Source organism: Thermobia domestica, chromosome 2, assembly GCF_964235325.1.
Source record: "Thermobia domestica chromosome 2, izTheDome1.hap1.1, whole genome shotgun sequence".
Taxonomy (NCBI): Eukaryota; Metazoa; Arthropoda; class Insecta; order Zygentoma; family Lepismatidae; genus Thermobia; species Thermobia domestica.
In genome coordinates, this window is record NC_137455.1 from 387679517 (window position 1) to 387702536 (window position 23020).

The 23020-nt window shown below is 33.6% G+C and overlaps 1 protein-coding gene across 1 annotated transcript in view; it reads right to left on the minus strand.

The window, feature by feature from the left end:
• LOC145678906 (carboxypeptidase B-like) overlaps positions 1-22605 on the minus strand; it is a 41067-nt gene extending 18462 nt beyond the window's left edge. Inside the window, exons 1-6 of the mRNA XM_081749513.1 lie at positions 22443-22605; positions 16227-16436; positions 10569-10659; positions 6447-6594; positions 5117-5274; positions 857-947 (exon numbers count right to left, since the gene is read on the minus strand). Coding sequence (XP_081605639.1) covers positions 857-947; positions 5117-5274; positions 6447-6594; positions 10569-10659; positions 16227-16436; positions 22443-22507 — 763 coding nt within the window. The 5' untranslated portion in view covers positions 22508-22605. The remainder of the gene's footprint in view (positions 1-856; positions 948-5116; positions 5275-6446; positions 6595-10568; positions 10660-16226; positions 16437-22442) is intronic.
• Between the last annotated feature and the right edge of the window lie 415 nt (positions 22606-23020).

Below are 23020 nucleotides of genomic sequence, written 5' to 3' on the forward strand. Positions count from 1 at the left end.
AGTTGGCCTATGGCTCTAAACTTTTGATACACTCTGTATATATATCGAACCCAAGGAACACAAGGACAGAATTTTTCTGTTGTAATACGCACCAGTACTAAAATGTACTTGTTTTTCATTTATTAAAAAAACTGTTCAAAAACAAAAATTCCCTTTAATACTTCAAATAGTTCATAATTGTGGTGGGTTAAATCCTCTGCAGCTGCAATATTGAGAGTGCTATTTTGTGAGCATGGAACTAATACGAAAAATAACATTCTTACCAAGAAAGTTACATATGCACGCTTTAATCCCAGTCTCTACACAAATAGATACATTTTCTAAATCGGAAGAATCTCTGGTACACTACGCTTTCCACTATTCCTCTTCAATTGCTTTATGTAATCATAAAATTCAATACTGTAAACATACTTTTCTCTTGCGGTTGATTAAAACCGGCACCTGACTGTTGAACAGTTGTTGCGTTGAAGTCGCTGTTGCCGGATACTTTACAACAATAGAGGCAACATCTCTGGGAACGAACTTTTAACATATCATAATGCTAAGATGATAATAATTACATAAGATGATTTGTAACGTATGATTTTCAAATAACAAAAATGAAATTTTTTAAGCAAAAATTAAACACTCAACTACCAACAACAGAGCAGAGAGTGACCTTGGTTGTCTAGAAATTCTGTGAAAGAATACTGGGAAAATCCCTTCCCGTCGTTTTGTGACATGCAGCAGTCATACGTAGGCTTTCCTTAATGTCCCAATAGGCAAGAGTTTTAAAGTACAAAGTAAAACATTTTCATAGTAAAATTTTGAAAAGAAACGCATTTACAGTATGTTCATAAAATAAATATGGACTCACCCAACCAATGAAAGTCGAAGTTTCTATTAGCATCAACTCCGGTGCAGTCTGGATCGTCTGTAGGAGAGCGAGTCTTTCGCCACCAACTGTCCTGCGATTAAATACGAAGAGAATGAAACCGCGTTTAATTGCTTTACGATATTACACAATTAGTTCAAATATGGATATGTACAATCTTGTATTTTTGAACATCTGGGTATGCACTCTCTTTAAAAGGCCCTGTACTTACGACCGTGGCCATACGAATAGGGAATTTTGATAGTTCGGCTTGAGATAAAGATTCTAATTGACTAAATAAGATCATGATTTTTCTAATTGAATTAAACTTGTTTAATAAGAACAGAGTGATTTCGAATAATTTATGTCAAGTTCTTTGGCACCCTTAGTTATTTTCCAAATACAACTTCTAACATCCATTTACACTGGAATAAATAATAATGGCAACAATGGGAAAGAAAGTCAGCGATACAATTATATTTCATCCTTGTAATTGTATACATACAAAGAAGTGGCTTTATATTAATATTTAATACATCGATTCCATTGGAAATTTTATATACTCTGTAACTAATTACGCATTAGTACGCTATGAGTTTACACAACACTACGCGATTTTTTTTAAATATATAAGATAAACGTAATAAAATGGACTAAAGTTGGAATATACAATTCTTACAATAGCAATAGAGAATAATGTGTGGCTACTCCAAAGTCTCCGGGAATATAGGAATATTTAGTGATCTGCAACGAAGAGAATATGTCCTTATTTATTCGTGAATATTTACATTAATATAAATTTAGCGGATTTTAATGCTTTGTTAGGGGATGAAGGTTAAATCTGCAGATGAAAATTGGAAATGAAATAGGCCCATTACGTTATTATTTCTTAGTTGTTATTTGCCAAAGCCATGGTGGAAAGACTACAAGGTGGATGCAATGCAGTGCTACATTCTTGTCGCTCTGGCGCATGACGTCATTTTGCTCGCTGGTCGCAGACGTGGCCAGCGAGAGTCAGATGAACTTTTAACAAGCGCTTGCTCGCTGGTATCTTACAAACAAAAACTTCTCTTCTATTTATAGTGATCTTCAACGAAGTAAAAAGTTTAGTACAAACAATAATTATATAAACGTAATGTAATCAATGCTTAAGCTAAGTGAATTCAAAGAAAGATATTTACAATAGCAAAAGAAACAGCAATATCAGTTCATATTAAACACCTTTGAAGCTTGAACAAGCCAATATTACTCACTACATTTTCTGCTTTTTCTTTCTTTTCTTTTCTTTCTTTTCTTTTTTCAACATCTTTTTTAAACAGTATGTATAGGCCTGAATAATCTATAACACAGTGTATCGTTAATGCATTTCATTATTATATATTTAGGTATGCTCAAGTACATTTTCATAACACATTGATCGGTTTTGATTTACTATTATTATTAGTTTGCGTGAAAGAGAATTCTTTACTGATAACCCAATATAAATTTTGAGAATATCTCAAGGGAGAATTCATGGTTTTCGTAAACAGAAATGCACGTACGTATATTTTCGTTATGCTTGGACAGCTTTTTTTTAAGAGGTTGCTCCCACGTAAGTTTCGTCAGAATCTCAGGGGAGGTTAAAAACTTTATTGAGCAGGGACGCATGTATTTAATATTTTAAACATCGTTTTTATTTTTGATTTATAAAAAAAAACATCTTATTTGAAGTCGCTGATCGCTTATTTATAGAATTTGTATTTAAACAAAACGTTTGGTGAAATTGAGAGTTCTCTGAATATTAGTGTCAAAATTTACGCCATACCAAACTGTATTATTAAAACATTTGTAAGAAATATAACGTTAAATATACTATTGTGTTCTAAAAATATATAGAAATAAATATGTATATACAAAGCACCTCAAACAAAGAAATTGCAACTTGACTACTTCAAGCAAGAAACAAAGTACTAGGCGTAGGTGAAGACGATGTAGGGGTGTTAGGAGAGCTAGACTAGAAAACATATAAACCATAAAATTACATAAATTTCTTAATTTTCTTGATAAGTTTTCTCTTTTCTGTCCCGTGGACTAAAGAAAACAAAAGATAAATGCAAGTGAATGATTATGTGGAATTTCGTGGAATGAGAATGTGGGAGTACCCCGAGAAACTCACGGACACGATGTTGTCCACCACAAACTCACTTGACCGAGAAGCGGACCAGTATCCCTTGCACCAGAGGTGAGCCTTCTGCCACTGAGCCACCGTGCTTCCTTGATTGGTTGAGAATCTACCATATTTTTTTAAAACTGCAGTCATTCTTAAGTTTGTAATTCTGGAGGGGGGCCCTAAATATATATAATTATCCAAAGCTACGATTAAAATTAACAAAAATTTCAAAATCTGAGTGTAAAAATGTCTCGACAATGTCGCCCTGACATAGTAGGTGGATACTTTATTCTCTTGATCTAATACATTGTTATATACGTATCTTTGTAACCGTTAATCGTTATTACGAACCTTCCATTCGTTAGTTAATTTTAATTTAATTTTAATCAAGTGCAACGTCCCGTTTTAGCACCGAGGCTACAGGGAATACAGACCTCCAGAATGAAATGGGACCTGAACTACTTTAACGCGTTCAATGCTCTCCATTTGCGTAACTCGAGGGAGGTAAGCCTCCTAGATCATCGTGCCTCCCTTTTCGAGTTACATGCCTGCCTCTGTGAAGAAAATTTTGTCTCAATATCTTATGTAGAAGGAAATGATAGGAATGATAACCTCTGTCGGTTCCCCTCCCTCATGATTTCGAATCCGGGTCTTGCCTCAAACTTCGTCTTTTTAAATCGTACTATTGGATTTTTGTATGCAGAATCAACACAAGCTACTGTAGCCCTATATACTATTATTACATACTATTAATACTAAAAAGAAACTACATAATGAAATCGCTTTTTTATAATTTCATTTAACATTGCATTTATTTATTACTTTTATGTAAAACTTACCATATTTTAGGTTTATTTTGTCCTGTCACCTGCAAGCTAAAATCCATTTCTGGTGACATTCCCTCTCTTTTTGAGGAAATCTAAAGTATATTATATTAGTTCCCTTAGTTTTTCTGTAATAATTACTACAGCCGTACGTACACTGCACAGTTAGGCATTCTCGATATCATTTAAAAGAACAAAGTAACAAAGAATTTCCACTTGTCACTTAAAGCCGCGCTTTTTCCCATTGTCTCTTGCAAACCAGATGACGTCACAGCCACGACAGCGCTCCAGGCGACATGCGCATGCAACCACCTTGTAGTCTTTCCACCATGGCCAATGCTTTTCTCTGTTAAAACAATTTATCTGTTGAGCAGCTTTTGAAAGAGCTTCGTGCACAGCAGTAGAATGTTTAAATGAAAAGGAAATGAGATGGGGTTAATAGACACATAGAAATTCCGATCATAGTAGCTTAACCAAGATCTTTACAGAACTCATTTTAAGGGCTCGATTTAGCTGTTTTCTCGTTAACGGAAACCTGGTGTACATATTGAAAAAGAGATTTTTTAAAAATAAAATTCGTATAATCAAGTAAAAAGAAGAGAATTCATTAAGGTTACGAAAATATTCCCATTAATAGCGGATGATTATAAAATTGTCGTAATGAGAATGGGTATCTTGGAAGTGAAAATGAGGTGTTATGTGAATTAGCGAGTCTTAAGTCAGGAAAATGGACTACAACTGGAAAACTCATAAAATCAGCTTATATTCTGTCACATATTAATGAAACAGTTACAAGAAAAGAAGGCGAGTTTTCTTTCCATTTATTATGGAGATTCTGAAAACAGTTGCTTTTAGAGGAAAAATATAGTAATAGTATATTAATCAGCTTAACTCAGTTTAAGTATTCACATGTTTAGAACAAGTTATTATCTATTCCATGATTTATTGTCAATACTTCGGACTGCTCCTTTGATAATGTAAACAAAACTGTTTACCACAATGTGTCAATCTTATACGTAGAGTAATTATGATCCAAAAGTCATCCCTTCCAAACAGTAGTTCCAAAAGTCTATTACTTTAAATATATTAATGAGCCATTCCATCTCTCCCATCTTGATATTATCCTATCCTTCAAGTATAAGGCAGAAAAGATATTTATGATATTTCCAGTCACGTTTCCACTAAGAAGCTTTTCGAACCCGTTTACACAAGAATAAACTTCTATTCTCATGGGTCTACTCATTGCGTGTAAACTCGTATACTTAACATATTTTAGACTGATTTCCTTACTGTAGTGAAAGTGTAATCGTATCCATCAGGGTTGAAAACTGGAAGAATATACCAATCAATGTTGTCTACAAGGTCCTGGTTGGCCGTTGTGTTTTCTACTAATTGGTTAATAATATAAAGTGTTGTCGCTGGAGCAATCCACTCTCTTGCATGAATACCTGTTAAAAGTAAAACATGAATTTTAGGAATGACCCAAAAAAACGGATCAAAAGATTGCGATATTGGCCAATAATTAGATGTTGGGTCAGAAGCCACAAAAATTTTGAACGGCCTCTAAATAAATCGAGTTTCCGTATATTTTACAGAATAAGCACATCAAACTGAGTTAAGTGGTAATTTTGGTTTGGATACACTATATGCAGTTCTTCAGATATAAGACGTACAAGAAAACGTTTGGTTGAATTAAATATATTGGACTTTTTTGGATCAGGGGTCACAAAATTTTTGAATGGCTACTAAATCGAGATTTCATATTTTTTACGGAATAAACACACCATACTAAGTTAAGTGGTAGGTTTGGTTTGGCTACAGTGTATGTAGTTCTCCAGATATAAGGCCTACAAGAAAATTTATAATTGAATGAAAAACATTGAATTTTTTGATCAGGGCCCACAAAAATTTTTACTGGTCCCTAAATTGAGTTTTCGTATTTTTTACGGAATAAGCACATCATATTGAGTTAAGTGGTAGTTTTTGGTTTGGCTATACTATATGTAGTTCTCCAGATATAAGACCTACAACAAAATTTCTGTCTGAAATATATTGTATCTTTTGATCCAATAATTTTCGTTTTTAAATGGTTCTCAATGAATCACGTTTGCAAAAACATAATATTTATATTAATTGCATAACAATGGTACTCATATTGCTGACTGGATAATTATCATTAACATTTTGTATTGTAAACGTATTTTCAAAAGAACGTGCCAGAAAAGAAAAGAATGAAATGAGTAATCATAAATAACATAAACAAAATAAATATTTGATTATAATGATAACATGTCACCAATTTTAAAACCAAATTTTCAAACATCGCCTAAGGTATTGTTTGGTATGTAGGTGAACAATTATCTATAGAGGTTAGCTTATAATACTTCACGCTTTGTGTGTATTAGTTGGGGAAAGAACTCGTGTCGAAAGTAAAGTCGTTGTGTTAGTTGAAATTTGTAATTTTCAAATATTTTGCTCGTAATTTCCCTTTATAACATGAATAATAGGTTAAAAAAATATGAAAAGCCGTATGTTTTATTTTGTATTTTTATAGGACTCTCGGAATATCATGAAGGCCAGTAGAAACGTGAACTATAATTTCATTCTGAAAATGACTTACCTCCATCTATGAAGAATCCTGGGTTGGTTCCATTTCCTCCTGAGATTTTGATTACCCTCATATCTCGACCTTCGTAAGTCTCTCCAATGGACACCACTGATACCAGGTCAGGGTAGGATGCAGCCAGCTCATCCAGATATGCATTGATCTGAAAAATGATGGATTTGAGTGAAAATCTTTTATACTTCTACATTGATATATATCTTATTTGAACGCTGTGAGAATATAATATGATGACACCTATGAAATATAAATATTATAAGTAGCACTCAGTAAATATCTATATTTTGTTGAGCTCCTTCGTCGTTAAGCGGTTAGCGTACGCTCTTTTGGCGTGGGAGACCAGACCAGGGCTTGATTCCCGGTGGGTCGGATTTCACGTTAATCAGTAGACCCCGTCTTATATAGCCTCACTGCTAAAACGGACGTTAAAGTCAAAATTAACTCAACTCAACTCCATACTTTGTTCGAATAACTCAAACACGAAAGTCAGCGAGTTTAGCAGCTACTCCAATGGGAACAACACACGCCTCATTTCTCTTGGTGAAAGTTACAAATATAAGGTGTTTCCTCGCACCTTGTAAACCAAAATGGAATTTGAACAGTTGACTATTGTATATGATGATGATTATTGAAATTCACTGTCGACTTCCATGCAAGTTTGTAAAACACACTGTATTACTTTTATTTATGTTTGAATAGAGTTAAGAATTTTCGAAGGAGGTCTTGAAATCATTACGGATAACACCGAGGTCGGTCAACAATCGTCATTAAGATTGAAGCCATATCCGTGAAATTTCTTAGACTTTAAAGTTTGAATTACCTCTGATGTAAACCTGGAAGGACAGAGTATTTAGAAACTTTTTAATGTTACAAATTTTGCAACTAAATTGTTTAATATTTTGTAAAATTCAGATATAACAGTATTAGGGCAGCAGAATTATTCTTATATCCCAGGCCCTGATATCCCTATAAAAATTATTTAAAAATATAAGCTTTAGGAAAGTTAGCTATTAGCTATTACAAGTTCATATCGTGAATAGTTTTGTACATAAGAGGTGACTCAAATATTAATGATAGATGATGCCCACCTATTAGAAGGATAAATACATTTTTCAACTTCAGAAAAGAAGGCAATATATATGAGAACAATATCGAGAAATCAGTTACTTGAGGTGGATATTGTTAAGACTAGGTAACCCTACAATAAACGTATAATTATGTGAAATTAAACATACAGCGTTACCATTTAAGAGATATGGAAAAGAATTACGAGTCGAATGTATAATATAATCCCCAATTATTAAAACACCACAATTATATGTTCTGTAACTTTTCAATAAATGTATACAAAGATTCATAAACAGACAAATCCGTGACAGGGGGAATATATGTTGCCACAAAAAGAAGAGAGCAACAATTTGTTTAAAAAATACCCAAACGTTTTCAATACAATTAACACCAATGTCAACACCTAATGCCTGAATGGCAATCTTAATTACAACCAAAACAACACCACTTCCAATATTAGACCTATCTTGCCTGTAAATGATATAATTTTATTAAGTAATTCAGAGTTTTATATATATATATATATATATATATATATATATATATATATATATATATATATATATATATATATATATATTACCTTTTAACCAAGATTCAGTAATAATAATTAATCCAAATTTAAACAAAGTACAATGAGATAAAAAAAACTTTAAAGTTTTGAGTTGAGACCTCTAACATTTTGATAATAGAATGAAAATGTGTTACTTTTGCTCATTTTTAACTGTTAGCAATTTATGAACATCATCTACCATTGTTAAAGAACACGCTTGAGGGTCATTCGAGATCTTTCTTAATTTTATGGCGCCTGACCAATTAATCCACAAAAATTCAAATTCCTTTTCTCTTTGAACCTTCCCGGCTTCATTAAACATTTTCCTAAAGCAATAAGTTAAGTTTTGATTGACATACGTAATAGAACCAGACCTATAAACCGTGCAAGCACACAAACCATTCGTATATCTTTTCGTCTCTGTAGGAAGGTGTCCTTCACTGTGCGCCTAACAAATCTTACGTTTTCAGGTGCACTCCCCGACATAGACGTAGGGATGGAAGTTGGGTATTTACCCACTGGGCAGGTAAATAAAAATTATGTAAATACCCGGTAAATACTGAAATGTTACTTTCCTACCCAAAAAATGGGTATTTATTACAAACTGCAAGATTACATAATAAGAAGACGTAGTGGGTTCTAAAATAACACTTGAAGTGAACATGGTACCAAAGAAAGGAAAACCCTTGAAGGAGACAATGACATGACACTCTTTCCGTGTGTGAGATAGGTGGAGACATCAGCGGTGATGATGACATATATTCATTCCATATATCCGATGAAGCTGATGAATAATCTTGGTAGAAATGTCACCTCATAACGAGATAACGTTTTGCCCTTAAGTGTATAGCTAGAATATTTCGAGAACGCTGCTAATTCTTGAATGTTCTGTAATTCATTTGTCCCTTTATTAGCTTTATGATAGAAATGCCGTGGATGATGCTGCCAAATGAGATGTTAGAAACCAGAGTGAACTAACGGCATTTTGCGGAATTCTAAATTAAAGCATGAAATCATTTGAATTAGGCGTATGAATCTGATTCCACCCAATCAGAAACTAATTAAAGAAACTGAGCTAATCGTCATGAGAAGCCCATTTTGCAATGGCATTTTATCTACCTTGTTTCCAAGAATGCTATTTCATGCAAAACATGAAAATATAATTACTTCATTTTGGCTTAAGATAGCTCAATTTTTATTCCATTTTGATGTGTAGCTAGCAAGTGTAGTGTAAATGTGAAAGTCCCCATTCATACTCATGCTCCTACTGTGTTTTATTTGTAGTTATTAAAGCATGCATAATATAACAGAAGATATATATTTCAAATCATGTCAATTTTAATAACTTGTCGCCCATAGTCACCTGTAGAATGTAAATTAAAAGAAAGACACTTATTCGCGTTCCATGTTCTATTTTAGTTTCTTTATTTGTAGAAAAAATAACTGTTTTTTTAGAGTCAACAGTTTTTAAATATAAGTTCTCTAGAGAAACATACTTGTTTTATGTTACTATTATCAAAACAGGAACGACCACATAACTTATTTGTATTACGGAAAATAATAAATTTACTGACTTTTGACATTTGTTCTAATTTCTACTGGATTTACTGTTACTTTTTAATTACTTTTACGTACTGCGAAAGAACGCCTGTCTCACATACAGGGTTGAAAAGGAAAAAACCCGTATATTTACCCAAGGTATATACCCAAAAAATATTTACCGGTAAATATCCCATCACTACACAGACGGTTTTAATCTATGACAGCATCCTATCATTTCTCTGGTGGTACTCCGTCTCCTTTAGCCTAATCGGCATAACCGTGAGACGTAAAAGTCAAAGATTTCATTTCACTTTTCTCTGGTGGTACTAAGATCAAGGAAGAACCGATATCACAAACAATTTTAAAAATATCCTCATTGAGTTGTTGAGGGACTCCCTCAATTTCAAGTGTTACGACAGCCATGATTCAAGTAATCAAATTGATATTTCAATACCTTAATACATTTCTGCAGTAGCATATTTAACTTATTAATGGATTCATTTGTGTTTCAAAAGTTTGGAACTATCATCTAATTGTTCATGGGTTAAATCTAAGTAATTCTCCAGCTAATCTTTGATTTTCATTTAATTTATTTTGTGTTTAATAAGCAACAATAGTTATTGTTAGTAAAATTTGTAACCAATAGTAAACTTGGTAAGTAATGTTGATAAACAATTATTATTATTATTGTTTTGAAAATAATTATTTACTTGTATCGAAACGATGAATGCAACACCTCTTAGGTGTATTCAGGCACTTAGATGAACTTCCAATGAAGAAGAAATAATTGAATATTTCTAGTGTTTCCTGAAGTTGAGAATGTTCTGGTTTGAAAGAAATTATAATGGGTCAGTCACGAAAATGAATAGTCCGCTTAATTTATGATTCAAAGGATAAATATGGTGATATGTTGATCCTTATTGATTGGATGATAATAATCACATTGTATATCTTACCTCGGTGTGATTATAGTAAGTGTCAAAGGTGATGCCCTGCCTAGAAACGGATTTTCTGCGTAAAAGTGTCTTCCGTTCTTCTTCATCCCATCTGTAAAAGGACAAGTAATTCTTGTAAAAAAACTTAACGAACTAATGGTGAAAAGAGTTTCCTAATGAAAATTAAGTTTTTAGACTTCCAAACTATGCTTTACATAAGTATTTGATATTTTGTAAAATAACTATCTCCGTCTGTCAGAGCAAAAACGATAAGGAATAGTGAAATACAGTTCTTGTTATGGATTAAGCGTCCGAATGATAATTTCCTTTTCCGTTTCCATCCCTCTACTGATATGGAAGTGATACATCTGATATTTGTGGCTTCCATGTCGAGTATCCATAGTTCGGAAGGCAACCACATCAGTATTTCCACAATTTATAACGAAATTCACTTGTATTCAATGTTATATGTTCTTATACATCTATCATTCACAAAGATCATTCATTCTAGATGATTACACAGAAAATTTAATCATTTTCGAGCAGATATTTTTAGTTATTCATATTACATTACCTAGTACTTTCAAATAACCTATATTTACAAACATCTTAATTTTCAAGGTATTTCTAAAAGTTTTCACTCAATCAAGAAGAATGCTTCAATACTTTTTCAGGAAAGTGTTCTTCTGAAAAAATAATTTGTGGATTCTGTTACATTTCACAAGAGGAGAATTAATATTTTTCAATAAGAATTTCCTATTTTCATTTCTTTAATTTTCATATCTACGTACAATTAACTAAGGCCTGTTATACACTAGGTTGCACCGTCAAAGTAAAATGATAAAAATCATTCCAGGCCTGAACTTCATCTATGTTGAAAATTTGATGAAGATCGGTTCAAGAGTTATTAAGTCACAAACTAAGTCATTTTTATTTTTATTTGTATTGATTTTTGTACATCTTCCCCCTTCTCCTCCTCCCTACATTGCTCCGTCAAAGTGAACTGACAGATAACATTTCAGGCTTGAACCTCATCTATGTTAAAAATTTGATCAAGATTGGTCGTTTGGTTCAAGAGTTATTAAGTTTTATTTATTATTTTATAATTCCTCCTTTCCCCTCCCCTAAATTTTACCGTCAAAGTGAAATGATGAAAACACTCCCAGACCCTAATTTCATCTATGTTGAAAATTTGATCGAGATCCGTCGGCTGATTTAAGAGATTAGGAGTCACTAAAATAGTCACTTTCAATTTTATAATATAAATTTATAGTCGTAGTATAATGTTATATCGTTCAATCCTCGATGTGCACTATACCTAAGGAGGCTAAAAATTAACTATATTAACTAATTATTCAATGTATAAGCATCCACCCATGAAATCAAGCTTGCGGTCACATATACTAAGTTTATGAAAATGTTATTTCGATATTGGTTTTATGAGCACACATTGAAAATTTCCAACGGATGCTTGTGTCTCGGAGCCAAGGCCATACCGATGTAGTCGACACCTATGGTGTACGGTATTACCGATGTTCAATACTACATTTCTCTTTAGTTTTGGAATAAGAACACCAGTAATATGCTTTGAAATGAAATTAAGTATCTAGTTTAACGTCCCACGATTATGCACCAAGGCTAAGGGAGGCGGTAATGATGAGAAATGACTGAAATGGTAGAAAGAAGAAAGTAGGAGGAAACGGAGAAACGCCAAGAAAATTCACGCAGACAGTATTTGCCCACCAAAAAAGCTCAGATGGCGCAAGATAACACCAATGTGGCTTGAAAACGAGTAATATCTACAGAAAACGCGAACAATCAATTCAGAAAACGATATACTGTAGCTACATGCTACAAGGGCAGATCGACTCACACGGATTGCATAAACTACTGGGAACACACATTTCAGCAGCATTTTTACTGAAGCCAAGAAATCCATCTCCTTCTTTTTTACATTATATACAAAAATTCAAGCAGTGCCCTTACTTGTGCAAGACTCTTGCGCAAGCGTCTTGGTCTTGGTCTTGCAGGTATGGTCTTGGTCTTGGTCTTGGTCTTGGTCTTGCACCCATTGGTCTTGGTCTTGATCTTGCATCGGGATTCCTGGTCTTGGTCTTGGTCTTGGTCTTGCATGCAAGGCTCTTACGAAAACTGCTAGACCAAGATTCTTGCGCTCATCACTAAATGTAGCATCTGTATGTTTTGTAGAACTGGGAATACTTCAGTGTGTTCATGTGAAAAACTTGAACATCCTCAAATATTTCCGGTTCTACAAAATACATCGTACAGTGCCGCGAAATGGTTTTTAGGTCTTGTGCCGTTTAGGTCTTATGCCGTTTAGGTCTTGTACCTTTTTCATTCACCTGCTTTAGTTCTGAAATTCGCCACCACCACACGAAATTGCGATGATACAGTAACTAGTTGGCAATAATGTTACGGACGTAGCTAATTTCAACAGCAACAGCTATATTTGTACTATAGTTCTAAAATTATTATTACCATTATCTGTTCTGCAGTTATACATGAATTACATTATATAACCTATTTCATTCTAAGAATTAATTATGTAATTGGTTAAGAAATTCGTTTCTTTCAAATGGAGATACGGGAATCCCATAACAAATTTCTAAAAACGAATTTAATAAAAAAAGGTTTAAACAACATATTTTACCAGACTTTTCTGAAATCAACCAAGCATTCAGAATTGCAATATATATATATATATATATATATATATATATATATATATATATATATATATATATATATATATATATATATATACTGTGGAGTGTATTTTATTAAGAGTAGGACGAAAGCCCACCAACTTTCCAAAGGTAGGACAAAAACCCATCAAAGTTTGCTTAATCAGGGCAAAAGTTCACTAGATACTTCACAAGTGAACATTAAATACCGATTATATACATTAAGAACTCACATAGTTACTATATTTCGCAGTGTGTTTTGATAGAGTTGATATGTATAAGCAAGCAATATCAACAAATAACGCTAAATTACTAATGTAATACGCAATACAATACCTTTAAACAATCCAATACATAGTCATTTAGGGATGTAGCCTGCAAACTTTTCCAGGGAATAGGCTTTTTTTATATTAAAAGTAAACCAAAAATATATTTCTAAATTACGAAAGCTTCAATAAGACAATAAATATATACATATAACACACGTACATAGATACATTTATTATTATTATTATTATTATTATTATTATTATTATTATTATTATTATTATTATTATTATTATTATTATTATTATTATTGTTATTATATTCTTGCTTTTTTACCACTTTTTAAAACCTGGATCTTGACAGTGTGTGAATTTAAAACTAGAGTTTGTGGGAAATATACGTATTAGGGAACTGTTCGGAAACTGTTCATAATAGTCCATTTGTTTGACTGTCTTCATCTTCTGTACTCATATAAAAGAGTTAAGATAAGTGACTTTCTGGGTATACTACTAAAAGTAGAGCCGTTATATTTTAATTTTAAAAAAGTCATTTTCTTACGAAAGCAGGATATAAGAAAGAATTTTTAGAAATACGTACCGTATAAAGGGTGAGTATAAGATATTTTTTAAAAGAGTAGTGTATCTCGCAAATCTCTGAAGCTAGTAAAATGAAACTTGAATCATTTATAAACTTTCCACTGTAAAACAAACAAAAAACCCTGAAAATTCAACACATAAAAGAGAAAGAAAAAAGGGTGCACTTTCTTCAATGTTCGAATTCCCCATTACTTACTCAGAAAATATTTATAAAGTAAAGAACGATTTGTTTAAGCTAGATGCGTGAAACTCAGTATTTCAACTTTTAACTAGAAGTAATAAAATATATGTTTTAGCGTCTTGAAAATTACAAATTTTAAGAGGGAAGGAGGTTCAATTTCTATAATATTAAAATTTCCCACTGCTTATGAGATTTAGATAGAAAACTTCCTTTAGGTCTGGGTTCATCCAGTTAAACAAATGAGATTACAAAGTTGATGATTAATTACGTTCTTTTAATTTATTTTAACATGTTGACGTAGTTTAATTTTTTAAAAAAATGTTTCTTTCACATTACTATAAACATTATTATTTTGCTCTAATTATTAAACACAGACTAGCCCTCACTTTGGGGGCCAAGAGTTTGTTTTGGGTGTTAAGCCATCACTTGCCGTCCGTGACATAACCTTTGATTTTAACTTTACGTACAATCAAGGCTCAGGTCTCAAAAATGTAGCATATTTGAAATTTATTATTATTATTAGTAGTAGTAGTAGTAATAGTAGTATTAGTAGTAATATAATAATAATAATAATAATAATAACATAGCTGTTACCTTTGAAATTAACTATTATTATTAGTAATAATAATAGTTAATTCCAAAGATAACAGCTGTGTTAGTAATACTAAAACTCTTATTAATAATGGTAACGAGTAAAGAGTAGCTAATTACAAGTATGACAACTATTTGCTACGGAAAGAGTTGAAAATGATAAATATATTTGTAAAAATAATTTACTTCTAATCAACACAAAGAAAACGAAATTTAAGATGTATATAACTAAAACACATTATGTTACTAATACGAGGTCAATGGTGTGAAAATTAAAAAAAAAAAAAACAGACATTATGAAAGATCTGGGAATCACATTTGATAGGCAGTTAATATTTTGTCACCACACAAATGCTGTCATGCAAACAGCAAGAAAGAACAACAGGCTTTATTTATTTATTTCAGAACGATTGAATATGTATTTATACGAAATACTTTTAAGAACTAAGCTAGAATCTGGTTCTGTAATATGAAATAGTATATCTAAAACTTTGACTAACAGATTGACAGTATTCTTGGCAATGATAGCGCCACAAGAGATTTTTAGGTCCAGTGCCGTTTAGAATTAGTGTCGTTTAGGACTTGGGCCGCGAAATGATTTTTAGGACTTGTGCCGTTTAGGTCTTGTGCCGTTTAGAACTAGTGCCGTAACTAACTCTATGGCCTATGGAACCCGGAGGTTCAATGCCGCGTTCACAAAAGCTCTCCAATGACTTCTATCCTTAGCCAACGGAGCACAGTTTCTACTTTGTATTCCTATTTCTGCTAGATTAATCTTAACATTGTCCTCCCATCTGCATCTAGGTCTTCCAAATCGTCATTTTCCGATTGGTATTCCAGTTAATAGTTTTGAAAGCGTCCCTACTTTCTTCCATTCTGGCTACACGAACAGCCCACGGAAGTCAAGACTTGATGACCCTAAAAATGTTTGGCTGGTAATCCATATTCCGTTTAATATCTATGACATTCTCTAGCTTCTATGCATCTTGTACAGTAGCAAAGAAATGTCGGCTACCTATAATAAGATAATATATAGATTTTCTTACTCCAAATATCCCATATCCCATACATTGAATCGCGTCATTCACATTGGCATCTTCAGCACACTTTTTACAATTCCATTTTTATTTTGTTATCGTTTTCTACTATAGAATGACATAGAAGTTATATTGTGACTTTGTTCAATAAATAAATAAATGAAATGATGTTTATTTTATATACATATATGAAACATCTATACATAATTAAAAATGAAAGAAATGATCAACTAACCAAACATACAAAAAATAGTTGATTTAGTGTTAGCTACTGAAACAATCGCTATGTAGGAAAGACTTACTTCTTGACGTCTGGGATGTGGACCTTGTGTGGAATGTGATGCTCTTCTAGAAACGTTAGAAATGTTTTCATTTTTTCAGGGGCAACCATTATGTCGACCTCCCTTCCAACTATTGGCAGAGTCCAAAAGTCGAATCCTACAGCTCCATAGAAAGGTCTTAGTAGCTCCTGGGTCTTAGCATCTTTCACAGGCAAACGGAGCACTTGGTATCTGGAAACCAAAGTTTTATTATTAATACCGTAATGAGTTAAGTAAAAGATATTTCAATCATTCCTAAAAAAAAAAAAAATGTAAGTTCATAATTCATAATTGGGGAACAATTTTAAAAATTACTGAAATAACAGTGTTTCGAAAGGAAACGGCCTCTTTCAATTCAAAATTATAATGAGTTAGAGACGGTCTTTTGTTGTAGAGACGTATCAAAGCTTTCACGTGTTTGTTTCAAGAGTAACCTCAAATGTAGTTTAGATAGGACTGTCTCATTTGTAGATTTTGAAGTCAATTCTTTGGTTTTATAATTTATTGTTGGCTTCTCATTCGCTCTTGTTACTTTCATATTTTTATAGATAACAAACGGAAGGAAAAACTTTAAAATCAGTTTTATAAGAGCACTAAGATGGAGATTTTTTAATGCTGGGGTAAAATGAAGGAGCGAGACTCATATTAAAACCACTGCACACTCTTCCTAATTTTGAGGACTAAAACATTTTTGTGGATAAAGTTGATACTAAAAAACGAGTTACACGTTATGTCGTACCGAATGCTTTAAGTATTGGTACCATTTATCATTTCATCCACCAAGAAAATTTTTCTCCTTTTAATCTTTTTATAAGATTTTACCATTGTTCTTTCGTTTTATACTTGATTCAATATTCTGTAATCAATTCTCTACTCTTAACTTCCTTACGTTGAAAATGTGCGTCATTTCTTGTGAAAGGCAATTGTACCTAACTTTACCAGGGATGCAAATACGCAACAAAATTTTTATCAGCCCAAGAAAAATGCTACTAGCCCACATTCCACATCCCAATTGTGAGTTTTACAGTTTTTACTGTTTTACTGCTCGCCCGCACCGATGAACCACTCGCCCCGGGCGAGTGGGCGAGCGGTTATTTGGATCCCTGCGCAAGATGCAGCAAACAAATGTCTCAAACCATCATGAAACTACCTTTCCATCTACCTTGTCATCTGCTTAAATTAACTGACTTTACCTTTGGATATATGCAATCTAACTGCATTTGTAGTATTTAAACTTTATAGTAAAATGAATCTAGAGTTAAACTTACATCTGGTTTACATATCTTTAAAAAGACTATGGTTACTGGTAGTATGGAAGGGGTTTAAGCTATAATATTTGATCCTAACAAACTAGTGCTCTCAAACGGATCGGGTCGGGTCAGTCGGGTCAGCTTGGGTCGGGTTGTCGGGTCAGGTTACTCGGGTCGGGTTATCGAGTCGGGTCAGCTCGGGTCGGGTTGTCGGGTCGGGTCAATCGAGTCAGCTCGGGTCGGGTTATTCGGGTCGGGTTATCGAGTCGGGTCAGCTCGGGTCGGGTTGTCGGGTCGGGTCAATCGAGTCAGCTCGGGTCGGGTTATTCGGGTCGGGTTGTCGGGTCGGATCAATCGGGTCAGCTCGGGTCGGGTTATCGGGTCAGGTCAATCGGATCGGATCACGGGTCAGGTCATTCGGATCGGGTCGGGTCAGTCAATTCGGGTCACGGGTCGGGTCGGGTTGGTCTTCAAGTCTTGAAGACCAACCCGACTCGACCCCGTTGAGAGCACTATAACAAACAAACAGGAATGAAATATGATAAAAACATTGCAACAAGAACACAATATAGGTTAAATTTCCTCTACGTAAGGAGCCGTGTAAAGAAATGCTTATAGTTGAGCCCACCAAGATTTCATTTTATCCAATCAGCTAGTTCGTAGAACAAAGGAAGTCGTTGAAGCGTGGAAAGTGTTACAAGTTCATCACCCGAAGCTAAAACCAGACAAATGTTTTCAACGTGTATAGGGCTGACCTCAAAGAGCTTCATCAGTGGCGAATGTAGCCCCGAGGCCTGGAGGCCTAGGCCCCAGTTTTTTTTAGAGATAAAAATAATTGAAGTATTATTTATATTTTTTGAAAATTTATAGTGAACGTTACCTTTTGTTCTTTATTGAAAAATTTTTGAAGCTTACATAAAGTTTCAGCTGCTATTTTTCTGTTATGCAATGTGTAAAACAATACTTAAGGTCTACAATGTCAACGTCCAACCTAGCCATATCCATCAGGTTGGAAACTTTTGCAGGACTCATTAAAAATTGTGAACTCACGATATGCCTATGATATTATGAGTTCTGGCCGCCCCAGTGTTTACCTTCTAAATCCTCCACTGAGCTTCATGATGCAAAACACTCCATACTAAAGCAAACAGGACTTGTAATGATACTTTCGGAAATATTTAGCGCGTAAAAAGCGGTACATTTATAACAGATCTTAAGAGAAAAAAAATGTATAAAAGTGTGCATTTTATACAGAAACAAAATTTTAAATCAAGACTGCATGATTGAGGCAGTGAGTATTGGAGATAACGGTCATTGAAGGAGCATAAAAGATACCGATTTTGTAGGACACATATCAGGGGAAGACCTTTGTAGGGACGGACACGTTTCCTATATTTATAAACTTCTTTATTGTCACATAGAACCTAAACGACTGGATAGAATATGATGGATAACTTATCAATACATTGATCATAACCTAAGAAATAACACTGAATACATGGTGTCACATAAAAGTAAACATACCATGCTCTTAAAAGGCAAGAAATAAATATCCATGAAGGTTCAGGGAGTGGAGGATTTGAAACAAAAATGTTTCAAGAGAGGATTCGAAAAGTATGTAGGCCAATATATAACGAAAGGCATACATTTCTTTAGTAAATATGTAATGCATTTGCAAATTGCATTCGGGTTTTTCATTTTATAATTGTTTTAGTTGCTTTTATTTAGTGGATTTGGTTAATATTACATTTTTCAAGTAAACACGATTTTTCAATTACGAATAAATGCTTTAAGGTTGAAGTAGGTGACGTTGCCAAATGTCAGTAGTGTACCTAAAAACATACAGAACTGACGAAAGAACTGTAGCTATGTACAATATATCTGTATAAGAGATAACTTTTAATAATAGCTACATCGTTGTAAAAAGTATGGCTATTATTAACATGTCTCTTTGTTTTTAAACATACATTTTGATGTGAATTCATAGTTACTGAAAAGCACCGTAACAACATTGTACTTTTACCTTGGAGCAAAAGTAACAATCCTATAAAATCTAATAAATGGATGGCGTCGCCGTCTGCTGTGTCATGTGACACAAGAGACAGGTGCTCAACTATCGTAAAGTTAATTATAATTTTACAGTTTCTTTCATAGAAGCTTCCTAACAAAACATCATATTTTCTTCTTCATTGTGTCTCTTATTTTAAACTGCGAACGAAAACCGGAGAAAACCGCAACTTTTTTCAAATTGCACTTTTAGGTGTGTTCTGGAAACAGCTAACGTCTCAATGACTCAATATAAAATCATCTGACATCTTAGCATTTGCGGTCGTTGGCATTCATAATTGGTTTCTTCGGTTTTGAGTTTGACTTTTCAGAACTAGGTTATGTGACACAAAAGTCCGTATTCATAAAGTTGAAAGATATCCTTCCAAGTATAAGGTTAAAGTAAAAGGTTCTGCTTTAGGGTATAAGCGTATCCTTTATTCCGTATTCATAATGATTACCTTATACTTGCAAGGATATCCTTCATTGTTTAAAGTAAATGATGTCAAAACAATTGAGCAACTCGATACTCCAAAAGCTCGCTTATTAAAAAGTATCACGAAAAAGACTGAAAATGATACAGCATAAGAAATCTTCGTTACAAAGTATAGTAACTGATGCAAATAAATTGCTTGTGAAGTTATAGTGTAAAGTGTATAATCTGCTTGTTAATAAATTTACTGCTTGTAAAGTTAAACTTCATTGTGCACGTGTGATGTTATACGACAGTAATCATTACATGCTGTTTACAATAACACTCAAGTTCTTCTTATTCCCTGTCTTGACGACGAAGAGCAAGTTCATCATGATCATCGAGTTGATGATAATCATCATCATCTTCTGGTACTTCCTCATCTTGTTCGAAATTCGAATAGCTTAAAGGTTTTGCAATATTATGGAGCACAAAACACGCAATAATTATTTTTGGAACGTTTTCCAACTTTGCACGGTAAACGTACTATAAGATCGGAAATGGACGTTTCATTTGGCCAAAACCTCGTTCGATTATTACTCTCTCCTTTTTCAAAAGTTTGTTATATTTCAATTCAGCACTAGAAGCAGGATTTGCAAAGGTAGTCATGAGCCATGGTTCCATTCCATACCCACTATCACCAAGTAGTATAACATTCGCTTTGTTTATTAATAGTAACCTAACCTGTAATGCTTTCCATATCCTCAAATCATGCACAGATCCAGGCCAGCTATCAACACTCCTGAACATTTCTCTGGCGTCACAAGTTACTTGTACATTCAGAGTAGGTTTATCTTTCTGGTTTATGTACTCGTCTCCATGGAATTTTGGTTTCAGTATTCCTTCATGGGTACAGTCAACTACACCAACTGCTGTGGGAAACCTAAATTTGCTTTGCCATAACTGTTTAGTCCGCATTATTTCACTGTTGGTAGAAGGAACTTTATCCATTCATGTGCTTGCGCAACGATTTTGTCAACCACTACATTTACAGTCCGAGATCCGTAGCCTGACTAACCTAAGCACTTCTCTGATTCCTTATTGATAGCCGGGATCAGCGGGATAGTGTAAACATATTTTCATTTTATGTACGGAGAACACCTCCCCGAGTTTCTAGACTTGCGCCAATAAATCTATCTGTAACCCACAGTAAGTCGTCTTCTTCAAAACGGTAAAGTTGTTTAAAATCACGAACAAGCGCAGGTAACCGGGGTTTCTATTGCTTAACATCCTTTAGGTGAACAACATCCGCCATCACACTCCAAAGCATTTGACTGCAAGGGTGAGTTTGCTACTGACCACACTCCTATTTTTTTAAGGATATGCTTGTTAATTAAAGTAAAAGGTAAAGATTATGAATACCCTTTTATTTCGATGTGAAGTACAAGGATCAATCTAATAGGAAATGCTTATACTCTAAAAGTAAAAGCTTGTACTTGAATCTTTATGAATACAGATTGAAGAATTCCCTCCATGGTTTACACGTATAACCTTATCCTTCTTTTTATGAATACGGGCTAGACTTACAGCTAAAATTGGGGTCCTATCATATAAGTTAAAACGGGAACTGAACCCAGACGCCCAGTGACCTCTAGCCATTTATCCACGATTAGTTATAAATTTATTACTCTGTTTTTGTATAAACTAATGATGTTACAGTATCACAATTATCCAAATTTCAGATATTTGTACAAAAGTATAACGCAAGTGTGAATACTATGACCATGCTATGGCGTATTTCTAATAAATAGGATAAAAGTTGCAAGGGATTGAAAATTTGTTTTTTTCAAAGGTTTTATTTTGAGAAACTGCTTAGATAGGAATGACGTCTAACTATGTAGATGCTTTTCAATAGACACAAATATCGTAACAATCAGCATCTCAAAACTTTTTGGTAATATGAAGAACATCAGTAGAGGTTGCTATACAATTCAAAATGACGTGTTTGTGGAAAAGTTTTAAAATGATATCGGACTTTATTTACTTCTATAACATTACAGAAAGTTCTGGTTATCGTAACTTTAAAAGTTTCCGAAATTATATAATTGTACTTGTATTGCAAAGGGTCGCTGATTCAATCCCCGGCCAAGTAAACTTGTGGTAGACATCATGTCCGTGGGTTTTTTCGGGGTACTCCCTTTTCCTCCCACTTTTCATTCCACTAATTCTTCCATCATCATTCACTTTTTTCAATCATCGTCTTCCTTATCCGAAAGGACACATGCGTGGGACGTTAAACTGAAATATTTCATTTTTTGTAATGCAAAGCATGTCAAACGATTTCCGTTGTCGATATTTACACCGTAGTCTACAAAATTTCAGCATTATCTATCTAAAGCAATAACGGGACCTCAAGATAAATGGTCCGTTCTATATATAACCGGTATATACTAGTTGCGTTGTTATAGTCATAATAAATTATTCTCTTACCCAATTCCATTATTGGTTAGAACACCTCCAATGGAGGCCACGAGCAAAATTAAGAAAATCTTCATTTTCAACAACTGAAACTCAAGTCCATATCCTGTATTTATAAACTCTACGGTCAGATACGGTTATCTACAAGTTATTGTCTCACTGACTTTCTCGTTTTTTCTCAATAATTTGTGAAGAGGCCAATTCCAGACGGTTCGTGTTTTCAAATAACTCAAGTGATTGTTTAAAATAATACAGCATCATGTATAGAAAGATAAAAAGTCCTTATAATTTACCATGAATAAGACTTTCTTCACTAATTCCAAAAATCATCAAAGTTAGATAATTTATTATCTGCTCATTATCAACATTGCTTTGTTTTCATCCTTCAATTGCATTGATAGCGTACGTAGGTTGAGCATTAATTTTCGTCATAGTGAAACTGAGTCCAGTACAAAATCTACTAAATAATTATGTGTCTTAAATTCTCGGTCAACTGTCTGTAAGCACTTTATGGTATTACTAATATTATTATTATCAAGTTGATAAATGGCTTCAAAATAGATGCATGACATCACACTAAAATACTGTAC